The 17,748-nt window shown below is 45.6% G+C and overlaps 1 protein-coding gene across 6 annotated transcripts in view; it reads right to left on the bottom strand.

The window, feature by feature from the left end:
• LOC120447785 (synaptosomal-associated protein 25) overlaps positions 1-17,748 on the bottom strand; it is a 237,543-nt gene that overhangs the window by 149,755 nt on the left and 70,040 nt on the right. For 2 of the 6 annotated variants that reach the window (XM_039629340.2, XM_039629342.2), the window contains exon 4: positions 2,029-2,077. The exons of the other annotated variants lie outside the window; for them this stretch is intronic. In XM_039629340.2, coding sequence (XP_039485274.1) covers positions 2,029-2,077 — 49 coding nt within the window. The remainder of the gene's footprint in view (positions 1-2,028; positions 2,078-17,748) is intronic. 6 annotated transcript variants of the gene reach the window in all.

Raw genomic sequence — 17,748 nt, 5'->3', positions numbered from 1 at the left:
TAGTCAAACTAATATCCCGTCAGTTGACTAAGGACAACGCTAAGAATAAAAACAAGAGAGAACGCTATAGACGAGTTCCCTGACTATCTGTTACCCGTTACTCAGCTAGTGGAAGTACAAAATATTAACACTGGTAGTGGACGTTAGAGTGGGCGGTAAAAAAAGATTTTTGACAAATCGAAAGAAATTTACAAGACTAACAAATATGGCTAAAGATTAAAAACATTTTTCATAAGTGTGACGTGGCAGTTTTGGGTGGTTAGTGGACGTTAGGGTGAGCGTGGCAAAAATTTTTTCTGCAAATCGATATAAAGTTAACAAGACTAAAAAAAAATAAAAAAATATTTAAAAAAATTTCAATAGTGTTGGCGTGGCAGTTTGGTGCGGCTAAGACTGGGCGTGGCAACATGCGTCAACAAACTTGCGCTGCGTCTATGTCTCTGGAGTCTGTTCTATATATATCTACTTTATATGGTCGAAAACACTTCCTCTGCCCGTTACATACTTTTTAACGAATTAAGTATACCCTTTCATTCTTTGAGTAACGGGTATAAAAATAAAGAAAATACCTCAGGGTTTAAGCCTATTGATGTAGGAGCTTCAAAAACGCAAATTACATGCAGTAATTCGTGTGAGCCAAAATGTCTAAATCCATTCGTTGAATTTGGACGAACTCCTGCCTTTTCTGTTTGAAGACATCACCACTATTTCGGAGCTAAGTATTAGGGACTCGATCTCGTTCGCACCCACCAAACTGACATTTAATAAATTCATCTTCATCGTCCGGGTTTCATACCGCTTTCTCCCTCTACCCAACGCACTTTGCTGCATTTTTGTTTTCGCCTGGATATTCCAAGCATCTATTTGAGTTCATATGCCCTGTTGAGATTTTCCTTACTCCTTCGGTTTCTGGGTTCTTTATCGATTCAGAACGGATCATTTCCGACTGCATATTAGTTTTCTCATCGACTTGAAGGCATCTATCATTTGTGACAAAGTGTATTCTTTTTTTAATAACTTAATTATACCCGTTACTCGTAGAGTATATACAAGATTCGTTGAAAAGTATGTAACAGGCAGAAGGAAGCGTTTCTGACCATATAAAGTATACATATTCTTGATCGGGATCAATAGCCGAGTCGATCTGGCCATGTCCGTCTGTCCGTCCGTCTGTCCGTCCGTCTGTCCGTCCGTCTGTCTGTCCGTATGAACGTCGAGATCTCAGGAACTACAAAAGCTAGAAAGTTAAGATAAAGCATACAGACTCCAGGGACATAGACGCAGCGCAAGTTTGTTGATTCATGTTGCCACGCCCACTCTAACGCCCACAAACGGCCCAAAACTGCCACGCCCACACTTTTGAAAAATGATTTAATATTTTTTCATTTTTGTATTGGTCTTGTAAATTTCTATCGACCTTCTAGGACCTTGTAAACATCTATATCTTTATCTGTGGTATCTTCTATCAAAGCGTTAGGTAATGAGAATGCCACAGTTTAAAGATGTGGCCCCCAGATGAAGATGTTTACTTCACTTGCGAATAGCTAGCACCACAGTTGTAACAGAAAAAAAAACAAATGTAATCCGGGAGCTGCTTTTAGGCAGCATTTAATTTTTTAAGTAAAAGTGCGAAACAGTTATTATTTTTATTTTTGGCTTAACTCAGCGGAAGCAACAACGTCCGTTTTAACACAGCACAATAATCTTAAAACCAAAAAATTTGAATTTTTAACCTGAAAAATAGTTGTTATGCCTGCATATTGGATTTTTTTATTCGAATTTTTTAATGCACCTGTAAGTGAAAGCTCTACAAAAAAAGGTTTTTACATTATTTATTATATCATGTTGATCAAGTTTAATTTACTGAAAGAACACAACACACATGCCTTAAAGTATGTACGGATAATCTATAATAAAACGTAATATAGCTGTAAAAGTGATACTGTGTCATATATTTAGATATAATTTATTGCATATTACAAATGAAAAACTCATACATCTAAACTTATATATGTAAAATTATCTTACCTCCTTGTTCATCCAACATAACAATGCTTCGCATTCCAACTTCCGCGCTCTAGATAGAAATCGTTAGAATTTCAAACAAAAAATTAAAACATGATATGAACAGTATTGTCTATAAATTTTAAAGAACTTTAGATCCTGAACAGCAAATGCAACGTGAACTCAAAAAAATAAATGTAAAATATTTTAGGAAACATTAGGTGCCAATATAATAAATATATATATATATAAAAGCGTATCTATGGAATCACAAATAGGCTCAGGGCTTTATGTAAGCTTGGTGGTTCAAGTTGGGCTAACTTCATTATAATTCCTTTATACTGATTAACTACTGTAAGTCTAAAATTGTAAAGGCTTCAATATGTCTCGAAGATATGTTTATAAAGTACTTATACTTTATTTCAAGAAACTAAAATAGATTTAAATTATGCAGTTCAAACTATTAGATCAAAACTAAAACTTTCAAAAGAACTTCTGTCAGAGTACGAAAACGATGCGTACAATATCAATTAATTGAATCAATATCAAAATATCAATATTAAATTGGAAAAAGAAAATGACGTTTATAAATATATAAATAAAGCGAAATTAAAGCTCTGTGCGATGATTGCACAAATACATATTTTGTCTTTGAATTTAAATAGGCCAGTGACATCATATAAGGGATTGACTGACGGCCAGGAAGGTTTTGCTGTGTGTTTGGTGGGATTGGAAGGGAATCATCCACTATGAGCTGCTCCCATATGGTCAAACGCTTAATTCTACCATCTACTGCGAACAACTGGACCGCTTGAAGCAGGCGATCGACCTAAGCGTCCAGAATTGGTCAACAGGAACGGTGTAGTGTTCCACCAGGACAACGCCTGTGGAAGTCATCTTTGGGGATGGGAGGTTTTATCGCATCCACCATATAGCCTGAACGTAGCGCCAAGTGATTACCACCTGTTCCTGTCCATGGCGAATGCCCTTGGTGGTGTGAAGTTGAACTCAAAAGAGGCTTGTAAAAAGTGGCTGTCCAAATTCTTCGCATATAAGGAGGGGGGGCTTCTACGAGGAAGGTATTATGAAGTTGACGTCAAAACAACGCGTACTTCTCTTACGTCTTTATCCAACCAGCGACTACAGGTAAAAAGCGGTGAATCACCCCTCATGTCAAGGCACTCTTGCACTCCTCCACCTTTTTTGGGACAACACGAAATTGAACTACGCATAAAAATAAAAATAGATATTAATTAAAAAATAGAAAACAAGCCATTACTCGCGAAAATATAAACTTTATCACTAGCGCTTAGGCCGCAAGCTCAAAAAGATTTGTAGGCGTGCACAATCTTCTTAAGCATATCGATAGAAATTTAAACAAGAGGGAGAACGCTACAGCCGAGTTCCTCGACTATCTGATACCCGTTACTCAGCTAATGGAAGTGCCAAGAAATTTCAACACTGACTGTTTTTGGCGGTTTGTGGGCGTAAGAGAGGGCGTGGCAAAAAGATTTTTGGCAATCGAGAAAAATTTAGAAAACTAACAAAAAATGTGAAAAAATATCAAAACATTTTTTAAAAGTGTGGGCGTGGCAGTTTTGGTCGGTTTGTGGGCGTTAGGGTGGGCGTGGCAGCATGAATAGACAAACTTGCGCTGCGTCTATGTCTTTGGATTCTGCATGCCGAATCTCGGCTGTGCTCGGCGTACTAAGTGTACTCAAACATTCTTATGAGAAGAACCCTTCTTGATTTCGAGACGAAAACGAATCTCAATGTCGATATTTTAAGTCAAAAACAGTATCACGTATCAATTGAAGTGGTTGGGAAACTATCGATTTTAGCTTCGTCTCCTTGTCGATTAAAATGTTACTATGCTGGGGTGCAAACTGGTATAAATTAAGCGCAAAGACGAGAAATCAAAGGCCATGCCTAAACAATTTCGGCAATTTAAAGCCCTTTCCAACAGAGAGTGATTGCTACTATATTTGTGGTATTGGTTGCAGGTATTTTCCAATCGAAAGTTCGGAAACGCGTCAAGGAAAATAAGTATTATAGAGTGCTTCTTTCTCATATATAAATTATTTATTTTGTACAATCCTATAGATTGGTTAGCCAAATTGGGTGAGTTCTGTAAGGTCTTACGAAGCAGTCCGTGAATGACAGGCATGGCGATTATACGGGAGTTAAGGTTTTCCACGCAACTGTCTTTGCACGGGATTGCAGGCTGTAGATCCAAATGTAGAATTAGGAGGATTACGAAGGCTTCTGGCCTAGAAACTCAGATAGCGTGATAATAAAAATATATACGGCGAATTGCCGGAGTTTTGATTTATGAGCTTGTGCTCTTTATTGTATCAGTTTTCAAAGCGAACTGACTTAAATGCTAACATAAAAAAGCTTCATAAGCCAGTGTCCCGGATCGAACATTGTAATCGATAGTTAGCATTTTTATTTATCTTTGAATTGTGAACTAGTCCGAAAATGTTAGGATTATTAGCCAAAATGTGTGCGGGCACTCTGATTGTCGCCATCGTAAGTTTCCAATAAGCCGGGAAAACTTTGCATTTTTCATTATCGCGCAAAAGCTTGAAGGACACACTGTGGTGAGCTAGTAATAAGTTAACTCCAACTGTAATAAGCCTTAATCCTAACAGAATAAAACGAGCCTACATCCACGGAATAAGTCTGCCCTTTCTTTCGGTATCCATGGTGGAGTAGCCATTTATAGGCGGAGACCGCAGCCAGCGGTCACCAGGCGCAAGGAGCGCCCAGCATCGGCGGCCGCAGACAGCGGCCACAAGGCGTAGGAGACGCCATATTGGACACGTAGGAGACGCCATTTTTGGACGCTGCCAAAATGGATCTGGGGAAGATCCAGCATTCCCCCAGGAAGAGTGCCCGACTCATCGGAGGCGCTGGCACCCCTACACCGGATCAGCAACCAGCGCGTAGTGGATCAGGAACCCGGCCGCGGGCCACGACAGCGGCCATTGGCACCCCGACCAATGCCAGCATTACAGTAGCTTCCCAGATTGGAAGTACTGCCGGTGCAGCTGCACCAGAACCAATCCATCACGTTGGATCTCATGGCGAGAATCGCAGCGTTAGAGAAGGAGCTGGAGAGAGAGAGAGTTACCAATTGCCCGCCAAGCGCGACCAATTGCGCGCCAGCCCAGCTAACCCAAGCGCAGTTGGCGCCAATAGTGGAGCTTCGGGGCAGCCGCCATCTTGGAGCGGACCGCCTGAAAGGCAGCCTGAGGAGTGGCCGATCTTCAGTTGTATGTTCGTGGAGACGACCCGAGCGTACAACTGCAAGGACCTGGAGAACAACCAGAGGTTGTTGAAGGCGCTGAAGGATGAAGCTCGTGAGACAGTGAAGGCGCTGCTGATTCATCCCGGGAATGTCAGCGCTGTAATGGAGCAGCTGCGCTTTAGGTTCGGCCGACCGGAGCACAACCTGGCGAAGATTATTCCCTTCGCGACCCGAGTGAGCAACCTGGCAGCCTTCTTGCAGTCAGCGAAGGCGGAGCAGCACCTCGGGAACCGAACTCTCATGGAGGAGCTTGTGGCCAAGCTTCCCAAAAGCAAACGAGTAGAATGGGCCAGGCATGCTGCAACGATTGTGCCCTTTCCCACTGTAGTCCACTTCAACGCGTGGCTACAGGAATACGCAAACGTGGTGTGCACGGTTTTGGACGGCGAGGGAAAGGAGCCGAGGCGTCGAGTTCTGCATGCGAGCGTCGACCACAACGAAGGCGAACAGGATGATCGCCATGGAGGTTGTCCCATCTGCCGAGGACAACACGGAATCACGAATTGCCAAGAATTCGTTGGAGCTTTGCCGCCTGGAAGGTGGAGCCATGAGAAGAGGCACCGACTCTGCGAGGTGGTTTCAGACGTCACGGAGGGAACCAGCAGCCAGCAGTTCCCAGACGCAGCCCGGCCAGGATGCCTTCGCGACGAGATGGTCACAGGATGGACCAAGAAGGAAACCAGCAGCCAGCGGTTTTCAGAAACAGCCTGGAGAGAAGTGCTCCGCGTGAAGCGGGACTGCCCACCCAAAGGAACCTAAGCTGGACGCTCCCTAAGGAGGACGCCCACTGTTCCGCATACTGCCCGTTGCGCTCCTGAACGAAGGATCCTCGGTCACGATGATCGATGACGAGCTGCGAAGGGATCTTGGAGTACAAGGAGAGCGTCGGCAGCTTAACATCCAATGGTTCGGAGGTAGGGCAGCCAGAGAGCCTACCAACGTGGTGAGCCTGCAGATAAGTGTTTATGCCGTTTCAAGCCTGAGTCTGCCGATGCAGACATTAAGTCGACAGGATGTCCAGGGCGTACAGCGACATGCGCGTCTTCCGATGAAGCCTTACAGCAACGCGGTGCCGAAGTTGCACATCGGTCTGGATCATGGACATCTCGGATTGCCACTTAGAACGAGGCGGTTCTCTAGAGAGGGACCGTACGCGGCTGCAACCGAGCTGGGCTGGTGAGAGTGGGGCGTCGCTACCAGACAGGATTGCTCTGGAAGGACGACCACGTTGTACTGCCACAGAGCTACAAGATGGCGTACAAGAGGCTGGTCAACGTTGAGAGGAAATTTAAGCGCAACAAGCCGTTAGCGCAAGAATATGACTGGATCATCAAGGATTACGTACTTAAAGGATATGCGAGGAAGTTGCAGCCGGATGAGGTCGCGGTAAGGAGCGATCGACTTTGGTATTTGCCACACTTTGGTGTCGAAAGCCCCAACAAGCCCGACAAGGTGCGGCTTGTGTTCGATGCTGCAGCCAAAGTTGGAGGAGCATCGTTGAATTCGGCGCTGGACAAAGGGCCTCAGCACTATAAGCCTTTGCCCGCTGTGCTCTTCCACTTCAGAGAGGGAGCAGTCGGAGTCTGCGGATGACTTCAGGCTTAACGTGGAGTATCATCGAGTGCCAAGCAGCGTCCTGAGTGGAGTTCGAGTCCTGGAATATTTTCGATGTCCTCGTCATTACTTTGGACTTGAAGCAGTCCGGGCCATAGAGCTGCACGTCTTCGTGGATGCTAGTCAGGCAGCACTCGCAGCGGTGGCCTATTGGAGGGTCACCTATGAGGACGACGGTGTGCTGGTGAGCTTCGTGTGCGCAAAAACGAAGTGTGCGTCCATGAGAACCATGTCGATCCCACGGCTGGAACTACAGACCTAGTGCTATGGACGGACTCGAAGACGGTGCTGAGGTGGATCGGAAGCACGCACCGCCCTTATAAGCAGTTTGTCGGCAACCGAGTGGCGGAGATTCGGGATTCGTCGAAGGTTTCTCAGTGGAGATGGGTGCCTACAGCCGACAATGCTGCGGATGATGAGACGCGGTCTCAGAGAGGGGTCGACCTTAGCCAGGAATCAAGGTGGCTAAGAGGACCTGCGTTCTTGAGGCAGCCAGCAGCCAGCTGGCCGGAGCTTGAGCAAGGAACTGAACGCGTTCCAGATGTGCCGGATGAAGAAGAGATGCCCAGTGAGTTTGCGTTAGTTGCGGCAAACGACGAGATAAGGTCGACAGAAGGTGGAAAGGACGTCGGTAGCTCAAACGACATTCGAGGGTTGGTGCCCTACTTGGACGAACATGGGATTCTGAGAGTCTACGGCAGAATTGATGCCGCACTGTGCATGCCGTACAGTGCGAGGAGGAGGTCACACAGGCACAGACTGACGGAGCTGATTGTGCGACACTTCCACGCCAGGATGATGCATCAAAACGTCGATGCTACAATTGCGGAGATCCGGACGAGATTCTGGGTCTCGAAGATGAGAAGTGTCATCGCATCGTGCAACGAGTGCAAGTTGCAGCGAGCTCGGCCGATGCCGCCAATAGTGGGACCCCATCCAGAGGACAGATTGGATGCGGGTGGATGGCCATTTAAGTACACTGGACTGGACTACTTTGGGCCACTGTTGGTGACTGTGTCCCGTCACAAGGAGAAGCGTTGGGTCGCCTTGTTTACTTGCTTGACGACAAGGATTCCTGCATAATCGCGATTAGGAACTTCGTCTGCCGTAGAGGGCCAGTACATAGACTGCGCAGCGATAACGGCAATAACTTCGTGGGAGCTGACAGGGAAGCCAGACGCTTTGGTGACGGATGGAGAAGATTCAGAGTGAGTTGTCGAGCAGAAGCATACGATGGATCTTCAATTGCCCAGTAAACCCGTCTGAGGGCGGAGTATGGGAGCACATGGTGCAGTGCGTCAAACGAGTACTGCGTCATACCCTGAAGGAAGTTGCGCCGAGGGACCACGTATTGGAGAGTTTCCTGATTGAAGCGGAGAATATTGTCAACTCGCGTCCGCTTACCCAGGAGGCGCCGTTGACGCCTAATGACCTACTCAAGGGAGTGGCCAATCTGCCGGATACGTTTGGATTGGATGCGGAGCTGCCCAAGGAATGCTCTACGAGAAAGCATTGGAGGATTGCTCGCCTGCTACGAGACCGTTTCTGGAGGAGGTGGGTCCTGGAATATCTACCTACGTTTGTGAGCCGCGAGAATTGGTGCCGACGAACGGAGCCCATCCACCAGGGTGATCTGGCCTTCGTCTTCGATCCCCCGGCGACAGTGGTGCAAGGGCATCGTGGAGGAGGTCTACAGCGGAGCTGATGGAGTCATCAGACGCGCTAAGGTGCGCGTGAACGACAACGGCCAATCGGGGACAATGATGTGACCCGTCTCTAAACTTGCTGGTTTGGATTTAAGTGAAGCGGTTCTTCACGGGGTCGGGATGTCCCGGATCGTACATTGTAATCGATAGTTAGTATTTTTATTTATCTTTGTATTGTGGACTAGTCCGAAAATGTTAGGATTATTAGCCAAAATGTGTGCGGGCACTCTGATTGTCGCCATCGTAAGTTTCCAATAAGCCGGGAATACTTAGCATTTTTCATTATCGCGCAAAAGCTTGGAGGACACACTGTGGTGATCTAGGAATAAGTTAACTCCAACTGTAACACCCCTTAATCCTAACAGAATAAAACGAGCCTACATCCACGGAATAAGTCTGCCCTTTCTTTCGGGATCCATGGTGGAGTAGCCGTTTAAAGACAACTCAGTTCGCGCGACGATAGCCAGTATGTTTTTATACCCGTTACTCGTAGAGTAAAAGGGTATACTAGATTCGTTGAAAAGTATGTAACAGGCAGAAGGAAGCGTTTCCGAAGATATAAAGTATATATATTCTTGATCAGGATCAATAGCCAAGTCGATCTGGCCATGTTCTCAGGAACTACAAAAGCTAGAAAGTTGAGATTAAGCATACAGACTCCAGAGACATAGAAGCAGCGCAAGTTTGTCGATTCATGTTGCCACGCCCACTCTAACGCCCACAAACCGCCAAAAACTGTCAGTGTTGAAATTTCTTCTTCGCACATCCACTAGCTGAGTAACGGGTATCAGATAGTCGGGGAACTCGACTATAGCGTTCTCTCTTGTTTTGTTTTGATTTGTAACTAACAATTGGGTCAATCTTATTTAATATGTTATCATCAATTACCGATAATACAGTTTGAGTTCTATAAATAGAACCTGTTATTCTCTAACATTACTCCAAAACCAAGTTCAAAAATATCTTTTTTAATTATCATATCATATTTTAGGCACCACTTATAATATATTTTTAATAACTTATCATAGTTAAATTCAGAAATTTGAACGGTGAACAGGATTTCGAAATTGCTTTTGAAAACATTGTCGCCAATGCCTCTCAAAACTACAAGATTTTAATAATAGATTACACTGAGAAAGTCAATATTATTAATTCCAAAAGTTTGAAAGTCGTACTACGAATAGTTGTGTCTGTTGGGTCACGCAGCCGCCAAAACTGTTCAGTAGACTAATCTCATACTCTTTAATATTGTAAGCCGAAGTAGTCAGTGGTAGCAGTTGCGATGCCCATAGTGCAAACCGCTGTTCTCGCACGCATTTATCTGTACGGCGCTCATTCCTTGTTCTCTCTTTTATATCTACCTACGTTAAGCTTGGGCGCTGCATTTTGGCTGTCTGTCCCGCCAATTGTCACTTCTTCGTTTTTCGGCAAAGACTCAACTTGTGCATTCGATATAGCTCTATGTCGGCCCTAGCTCCCGTAAACAATTCGCAAAATAAACAGTATCGGAAAATAAACAAACTTTCTTCGATTTATTATTATTAGCAACAGCTATTGAAAAAGCTCAATAGCTAAACATTGGTGACCCCGACGTGATAGTGTTAATTTGCATGCATTAATTAATGCACTTATCCCTTTATAAATAAATATTAATACATTAAATCGCAATCGGTTGGACAAGTGAGTGGTGATTTCGATGATAGTGGCTGTGTTTGAGCGAGCTAGCATTACATATACAGATACATACATTGCTACATATATCGTTACGTGCATTGACTCCGCTTGCATTTTCGGCATTTATTTTGTGCTCATCTTCCCGCTGAACCGAATTGAAAGCGATTTGTTGCTATGCCCGCTGAAAGTGACAAAAACAGGGTGACCTTTTTAAAACGCAAAGCCAATGAGCTGTTCAGCAGGTTGCAGAGGCTACAAACGTCTCTGTCTAATGAGACGCTAAGCGGATACGACGAACCCACTCTTACGGTGAGGCTGGAGCAGATTGATGAGCTGCAAAGTGCCTTCAATGCTCTGCATACAGAACTGGAGGAATTGGATTTCGACGAAATTGGCAGTGAAATGAGCTAGAGTTTCGATGAATTCATCGTTGAATTCAAGGCTAGTGTGCGCGCGGAAATAGCCAAACGCAATGTGCATTTCGCGCCGCACTCAACGCTAGCGGAAGGTGTTGTGCCCCACCAGTGTAGTGGTCATCAAACGCAGCCGCGGCCGAGGCCGATGCCGTTGCCGCCTGTGCAGCTGCCAACGTTTGGCGGAGGCTACGCAAACTGGGCAGATTTTTACTCAGTGTTCACGAGCATAATCGACAGCCATCCGGACCTCTCCAACATTGAGAAATTTCAACATCTGCGGTCATGTTTGAGTGATTCAGCGCTGGAAACTATCCGATCATTGGAGATCTCAAACAGCAATTACGAAGCGGCTTTAGAGTTGCTTCAAAAAAGGTTTGATAATCGGCGTCTCGGTTTTCAGGGGCACATCACCGAGATTCTGGGTTTAAAGGTAGTACGGAATGGTTCAGTGGCATTCGGGAATTGTCGGACAAGTTTAACGCTCAAATTCGTGCGTTGAAGGGTTTGTGCACCACTGAGCAAATCGCTGGCTGCATTAAAGTGTAAGTGCTGCTGCAAAAGCAAAAGCGAGCCAAGCTAAGTGGGAAGAGCGCTTGGAGGATCCGGTCCTTGCCAACCTTATTCCGTCGGAATCGATGGCTGCATTCCTGGAGCAGCGATGTAGGACTTTGGAGGCCGTGGATTGCGCCATGGCAACCTATGCGCCAGGCGTTCAGGTGGGCAGAATTCGTTTGACGCTAGTTGCTACCACTTGCCAGTAGATCGTCTGCGCGAGGCAAAGAGACTAGCACTTTGCCTAAATTGCCTAAAGGCAGGTCATCAGATACAGCAATGCAGCTCGAGACGCTGCCGCACCTGTAGAATCAGGCATCATACGCTGCTTCATCTAGATGGTCCGCCTTCCTCGCAGCCACATGTTCCGGTGTCTTCAAGCTCACGCACTGAGCCTTCTGCCCCGCTTTCGACTTCTTCTACTCTAATTGCCCAGGATCTCGGTAGTGACCTTGTGCTGCTAGCCACTGCAACCGTTCTAGTGCAGAATCATTCGGGACTGTTCGTTCCCTGCAGGGCCCTGTTAGATTCTGGGTCTCAACTGCAATTGGTCACCTCTCGTTTTGCAAATCAACTGCAACTTAAGATCGTCCGGCTCCGTCACTGGAATCGGGGATTCGCGACTGATGGATTCTCGGTAGGAATTACGATGCGGTCTGTCACTTCGGATTTCTCAACGAGCATAACAGCAGTTATCGCTCCCAATATCACGGATCGCCAGCCAAGTTTTAATGTCGACATTGGGGACTGGAAGATTCCAGAAAACCTGCAGCTCGCCGACCCGGAATTTCATAAAGCTCAGCGTGTTGACCTGTTAATAGGAGCTAGCCTGTTTTATGAGCTGCTGTGCGTAGGTCAGATAAAGTTGTTGCCAGGACTGCCACTGCTTCAAAAAACTCGTCTGGGCTGGGTTGTGTCTGGAGGCTGCGCGCGCCCTTACGGTAGCGCCTTAATAGCTTCTCGCGTTCCTTCTTCAGCCAGCAAGGAAAACAGCATTGATGTTGAACTTGATTCACTTCTGCAGCGCTTTTGGGAGGTAGAAAATTGTCGCGGCCCAATAGTTCAAGCCACTAAGGAGGAGCTAGATTGCGAGGCCCCCTTTATTACAAATTACACCCGACTGCAAGCTGGCGATTACTCGGTACGGTTGCCGCTAAAACTCCATTTGGACTCTTTAGGAGATTCCTATCCTTAGGCTTTGCGGAGATTCTTGTCGCTGGAAAGGAAGCTTACAAAACACCCTGGCTTGAGGGTTAAATATGCGGCGTTCATGAAGGAATATCGTCATCTGGGACATATGTCGCCTGTGCCTGCCTCCGAGGTCAGCTCGTGCCGATATTTTTTCCCACATCACTGCGTCATGAAGGAGGATAGCACTACCACCAAGCGGATCAGCTGCCACTTCCACTGGTTACTCGCTTAACGATGTGTTAATGGCTGGCCCGGTTATCCAGCCCAAGCTATTTCACATCATAATTCGATTTCGCTCGCACCCAGTTGCCGTTACAGGAGACATATGTAAAATGTACCGATTCGTAAGGGTCTCGCAAGAAGATAGCTATTTGCAGTGCATTGTATGGAGGGACTCCCCCATCGATGACCTTCAAGTATACAAACTCGACACAGTTACCTACGGCACCAAACCAGCCTCCTTCTTGTCCGTAAGGGCTTTGCAGCAGTTCTCAATCGATGAGCAGGCATCGTTTCCCATTGGATCAGAAATCCTTCGGCGCGATTTTTACGTGGATGATCTTATCTCCGGCTCAAGCACGGTAAAGGATGCTATCAGCATAATGCAGCAGACGGCTGGCATTCTTGCGAAGGGCAAGCTCAAGCTAAGGAAATGGTGCTCTAACATTCCGCTTGTACTGGAGTGTGTGCCCGCCGAGGACAAGGAGTCATTCATGAAGTTTGAAGATGGTAGCGATTTCACCAAAACTTTAGGTCTCGCTTGGGATCCCGCCTCCGACCAGCTATTGTTTTCGTTCTCTGCCTTTCAGTCGCCATTGAGACCCTGCAGGCGCTTTGAAATAATAAGTCATGTTAGTTTCCCTCGGTTCGTGTTTAGCGCAGAGTCTGGTCTTGAGGTGCATGGTTTTTGTGATGCAAGCATTGATGCCTATGGAGTCTGCGTTTATGTGGTTTCTAAAGGGAATCAAAGTTTTAGCCATTTGCTTTGTTCGATGTCGCGCTTAGCTCCGTTGAAGACCATAACAGTACCAAAGCTGGAGCTTTGTGGTGCGGATCTTCTGGCTAAAATCATGAGGGAAATAGTTGGCTTGAAAGTATTTAAAGGACGCTACTATTGCCCGCCAGGTTCAACATATTTGTGGCAAATAGGGTTGCTGCCATTCAGGAGCTGACAGATGTCACGGCTTGGCGTTATGTTCCAACAGCGTTAAATCCGGCTGACATCTTATCCAGAGGATCCCTGCCGTCTGAACTTAGCGAATCGTCACTCTGGGCGCATGGATCCGCCTATCTTACGGAGCCTGAAAGAGATTGGCCAACAGCTGTTTGTCCTGACAAACCGGTGCTTGAGCTTCGTCGAAGTGTGTTTATCGTAAAGTCGCCGTACGTGGATGTAATTGCTAGCTCCAAACTTGCAAATTCTTACCCCTCACTGCAACGAGTGTTTGCATACATTTACAAATTTTGAAATGGAATTCGCGATCCTGGGCTCACCGTCGCACACATTCAAGAGGGTACTCAGATGATGCTGCGGTTGGTGCAGCGCGCGCAGTTATGGGAGGACATGCAGTCCCTAAAAACGCTGGGAAGAGTTTCCTCGTCTAGTCCCATATCCTCGCTCTCGCCGTTCCTGGATCAATTTGGACTTCTTAGAGTAGGCGGTCGCCTCCGGAATTCGTCATTGGACATTGATGGCCGCCACCCGAAAATCCTTCCAAGCTCCCATCCGGTGACTCTGGCAATTATTTCGCATTACCATGAAAGCAATCTTCATGCCGGACCTCGAGCTCTTCTGGGTGCAATTCGATCCCAATATTGGCCTATTGGAGGGAGGAAGACGGTTACCAAGGCCGTGAACTGATGCATCAGATGTTTTCGGATTAAGCCGCGGCTGATAGGGCTTGGAAGGATCTCACGCTTTTGAGGTTGCTGGTATAGACTTCTGTGGACCCTTCTTTCACAAGTCGGATACTCGCAACAAGCCCGCGGTTACGGCGATTCTGACCTTCGACGAGCTGAGGACGCTGGTGAGCCACATCTCGGCAGTTATTAACTCCAGACCTTTAGTTCCCATTTCAGAGAACCCTGCCGATCTGGACGTCCTCACTCCGGCGCATTTTCTCAATGGTGGTCCGCCTTCGTCGTTTGACGAGCCAGATATAACGGGCCTAAACTATAATCGGCTTGACTCTTGGCAGCGCATCTCCTTTCTTCAGCAAATATTTTGGTCGCGATGGAAGGAAGAGTACTTGACGTTGCTCCAGGAGCGCTCCAAGTGGCGCACCCCAAAGCCTGGCGTAGCCGTGGACAACGTCGTTCTTGTTAAGGACGAGAATCTACCCCCAATGAGATGGCCTTTGGCGAAAGTCATGCAGTTGATTCCTGGCAGAGACGGCGTCGGTCGAGTTGCAGAATTGAGAACCGCGTCTGGAGTAATAAGACGGGCAGTGAACAAGCTGTGTCTGCTTCCCCTTGAGGACTCTGTTGGAAGCCAAGCTTCCAACGGGGGAGGATGTTGGGTCACGCAGCCGCCAAAACTGTGCAGTAGACTAATCTCATACTCTTTAATATTGTAAGCCGAAGTAGTCAGTGGTAGCAGTTGCGATGCCCATAGTGCAAACCGCTGTTCTCGCACGCATTTATCTGTACGGCGCTCATTCCTTGTTCTCTTTGTTATCTACCTACGTTAAGCTTGGGCGCATTCGATATAGCTCTTTGTCGGCCCTAGCTGCCGTAAACAATTCGCAAAATAAACAGTATCGGAAAATAAACAAACTTTCTTCGATTTATTATTATTAGCAACAGCTATTGAAAAAGCTCAATAGCTAAACAGTGTCCTTATCTTGTCAGGACCCTTTAATCTAAAAAACGTCTAAGTTAAGCTTTATACGTGTAGCGGTTCGTTCGCAATCGTGATTACCGACTGAAAAAAAAGTGGATTCGAGAAAACACGCTTTAAAGTTTTCGGATCCAGCCTGAAGTGGCTGTACGCGCGAGCTGGGTCCTGGCAAGATAAGGACACAACTATTCGTAGTACGACTTTCAAACTTTTCCTGGCTTTAAAACAAGTAATGGCAAATATAAAGACATTTTTCACCTTGTTTGATTTTGACAAATAAAATAAAATAGATGTTTGAGCAGCAATAAGCGATGAGAAACGAAACATTCCGATAGCAAAAATTTTGCGAAAACCAGAGCAGCTAATAACGAAATCAAAAGATTTGACACAATTTTTTTTTTTGAATGCTTTCTTTTATTTATTGAATTGTCCCTTTGTTTTAAGAGACTAAAAATAAGTATTCATATATAATATAGCTTAGTTAACTTTCACTTAGTGAAAGTGTTTGTGATTAATGCACTAATAAGTTTTGTGCTTGGCTGGGAGGTCGTTGCGGTGTAGCCGGCTTTGACTGCATAATCGGATTAGTTTTCTTGCGAGGGGATTTGGATGGGGGTTCAGCTTTTGTTGGTATTTCATTTTCTTCTCTGCCATTACTTTGATTACTAATTTTTAGGTCTCTGTGTATGTCTTCATTCCGAAGGTACCACGGCGCTTCAGTGATAGTTCTCAGAATTGTTGACTGTGCTCGTTGAATAATGCCTATGTTACAGTTCGGAGACATAAGTCCAGATAGGTTTTAAGCCGGAGTTGTATAGAAGGGCTTTGAACTCCAGAATAAGTGGAGAGCAAGCATTTATGAGCCAGTGGAGGTTCCTTGCTTTAAGTCTAGGTTTTATCGTCTTGGCTTATATATGATTACGCCAAGTGAGCCACCTGTCCAGATGGACACCCAGATATTTTACCTCGTCGGCTTGTGGAATGCATATGATATTCATTATTATTATTGGTTAAAGTAAAGGTTACTTGCTTGCATTTTTTACATTTATTGTAATTCTCCAGTCGGCAAGCCATAGTTCTACTGATGTTAAGTGTCGAGACAGGAGTGCCGTGGCTTTTGTTGGGTATTTGGAGTGACTGAGTATCGCCGTATCATCAGCCAACGTGGAGGTTGTTATATACTCGCTGTACACAGGGGTTTAGGATTGGACCCAGAACACTGCCTGGTAGCACTCCAGCTTCGATTGCGCAATCGCGTGAGGTGCTTGTATTGCATCTTATTACAAAAACTCTGTTGTACAGATACGAGCTTATGTGTGTTTTGGGGCAAAAGCTTGATTATTTTAAACAAAAGTCCATCAAGCCACACTCTGTCAAATGCCTGTGCGACGTCTAAAAAATAGGTGTGCAATATTCTCGGTGTTCAAACAAGTACAAATTTCTGACGTGATTCGATTGACCTGTTCCATGGTTCCATGTTTTTCTCTGAAGCTAAATTGATGTGTTGAAAGTGTGTAGTTACTCTACGAGTAACGGGTATACTAGATTCGTTGAAAAGTATGTAACAGGCAAAAGGAAGCGTTTCCGACCATATTAAGTTCTCTCATGTTTATTTTAAGATGAGGGCTAATTCGCAAGAGTAGCATTTTTTCAAACAACTTTGAGAGACAAGTAAGCCTATCGGTCTATATGATGATGGCTGCGTTTTTACTTTTTCTGGCTTTGGGATCATTACTACGGTCGAATTTTTCCATTTTTCAGGAAAGTTTGGCTATTGCGCACATGGGAGTTCAATGAACATTTTTGGAGTTATTATGTCGAAGCCAGGCGATTTTCTTGGCTTGAGTTGCTCTTTGATAACGTTTGCTAATTTACATGGTCGGAATTAAATGGGTTTTTGAGGTTCTATATTTGCTGCTATTAAAGGAGGCAGAGTTGGTAGGGAGTAAATAAGTTGGTAGAGGGATTTGGTTGGAATACATTTTGTAAATGGTCAGCGTAGGCACTGGCTCTTTCCTCATCACTGCGAAACCAGGTGCCAGAGGGACTTCGTAGTGGCATAATTGACGCTATTGAAGTCTTTAGGTTACTGTGAGCTCTCCCCAAAGGGCGCTTAGTGCTGGTGGGAGAGAGTTCCTCGATATATAAACGTTGGCTGTTCCTCCTTTTGCTTAAGAGCATTGGTAAGCCTGCTACATTAAGCATGTGCCTTGTAGTTGGTGATCTATTGGACTGCCACTCCCTTCGTAGGCGACCTTTTTGTTATACCAGCTGCTCGATTTCTCGATTAGATGTGATGTAGTTTGGTTTTGCATACGTCACTGGCGGGGTTGAATCCTTTTCAACCGAAACTAGAAAATTTTCAAGAGTGTCCGTTGACTTGTCTATATCCTCCTCAGTAGATAATGCCGGCGCTAGTTATATGTGTGAACAGACATA

The sequence above is a fragment of the Drosophila santomea genome, chromosome 3L (assembly GCF_016746245.2).
Source record: "Drosophila santomea strain STO CAGO 1482 chromosome 3L, Prin_Dsan_1.1, whole genome shotgun sequence".
NCBI lineage: Eukaryota > Metazoa > Arthropoda > Insecta > Diptera > Drosophilidae > Drosophila > Drosophila santomea.
This window is presented reverse-complemented; position numbering and strand designations above follow the sequence as displayed.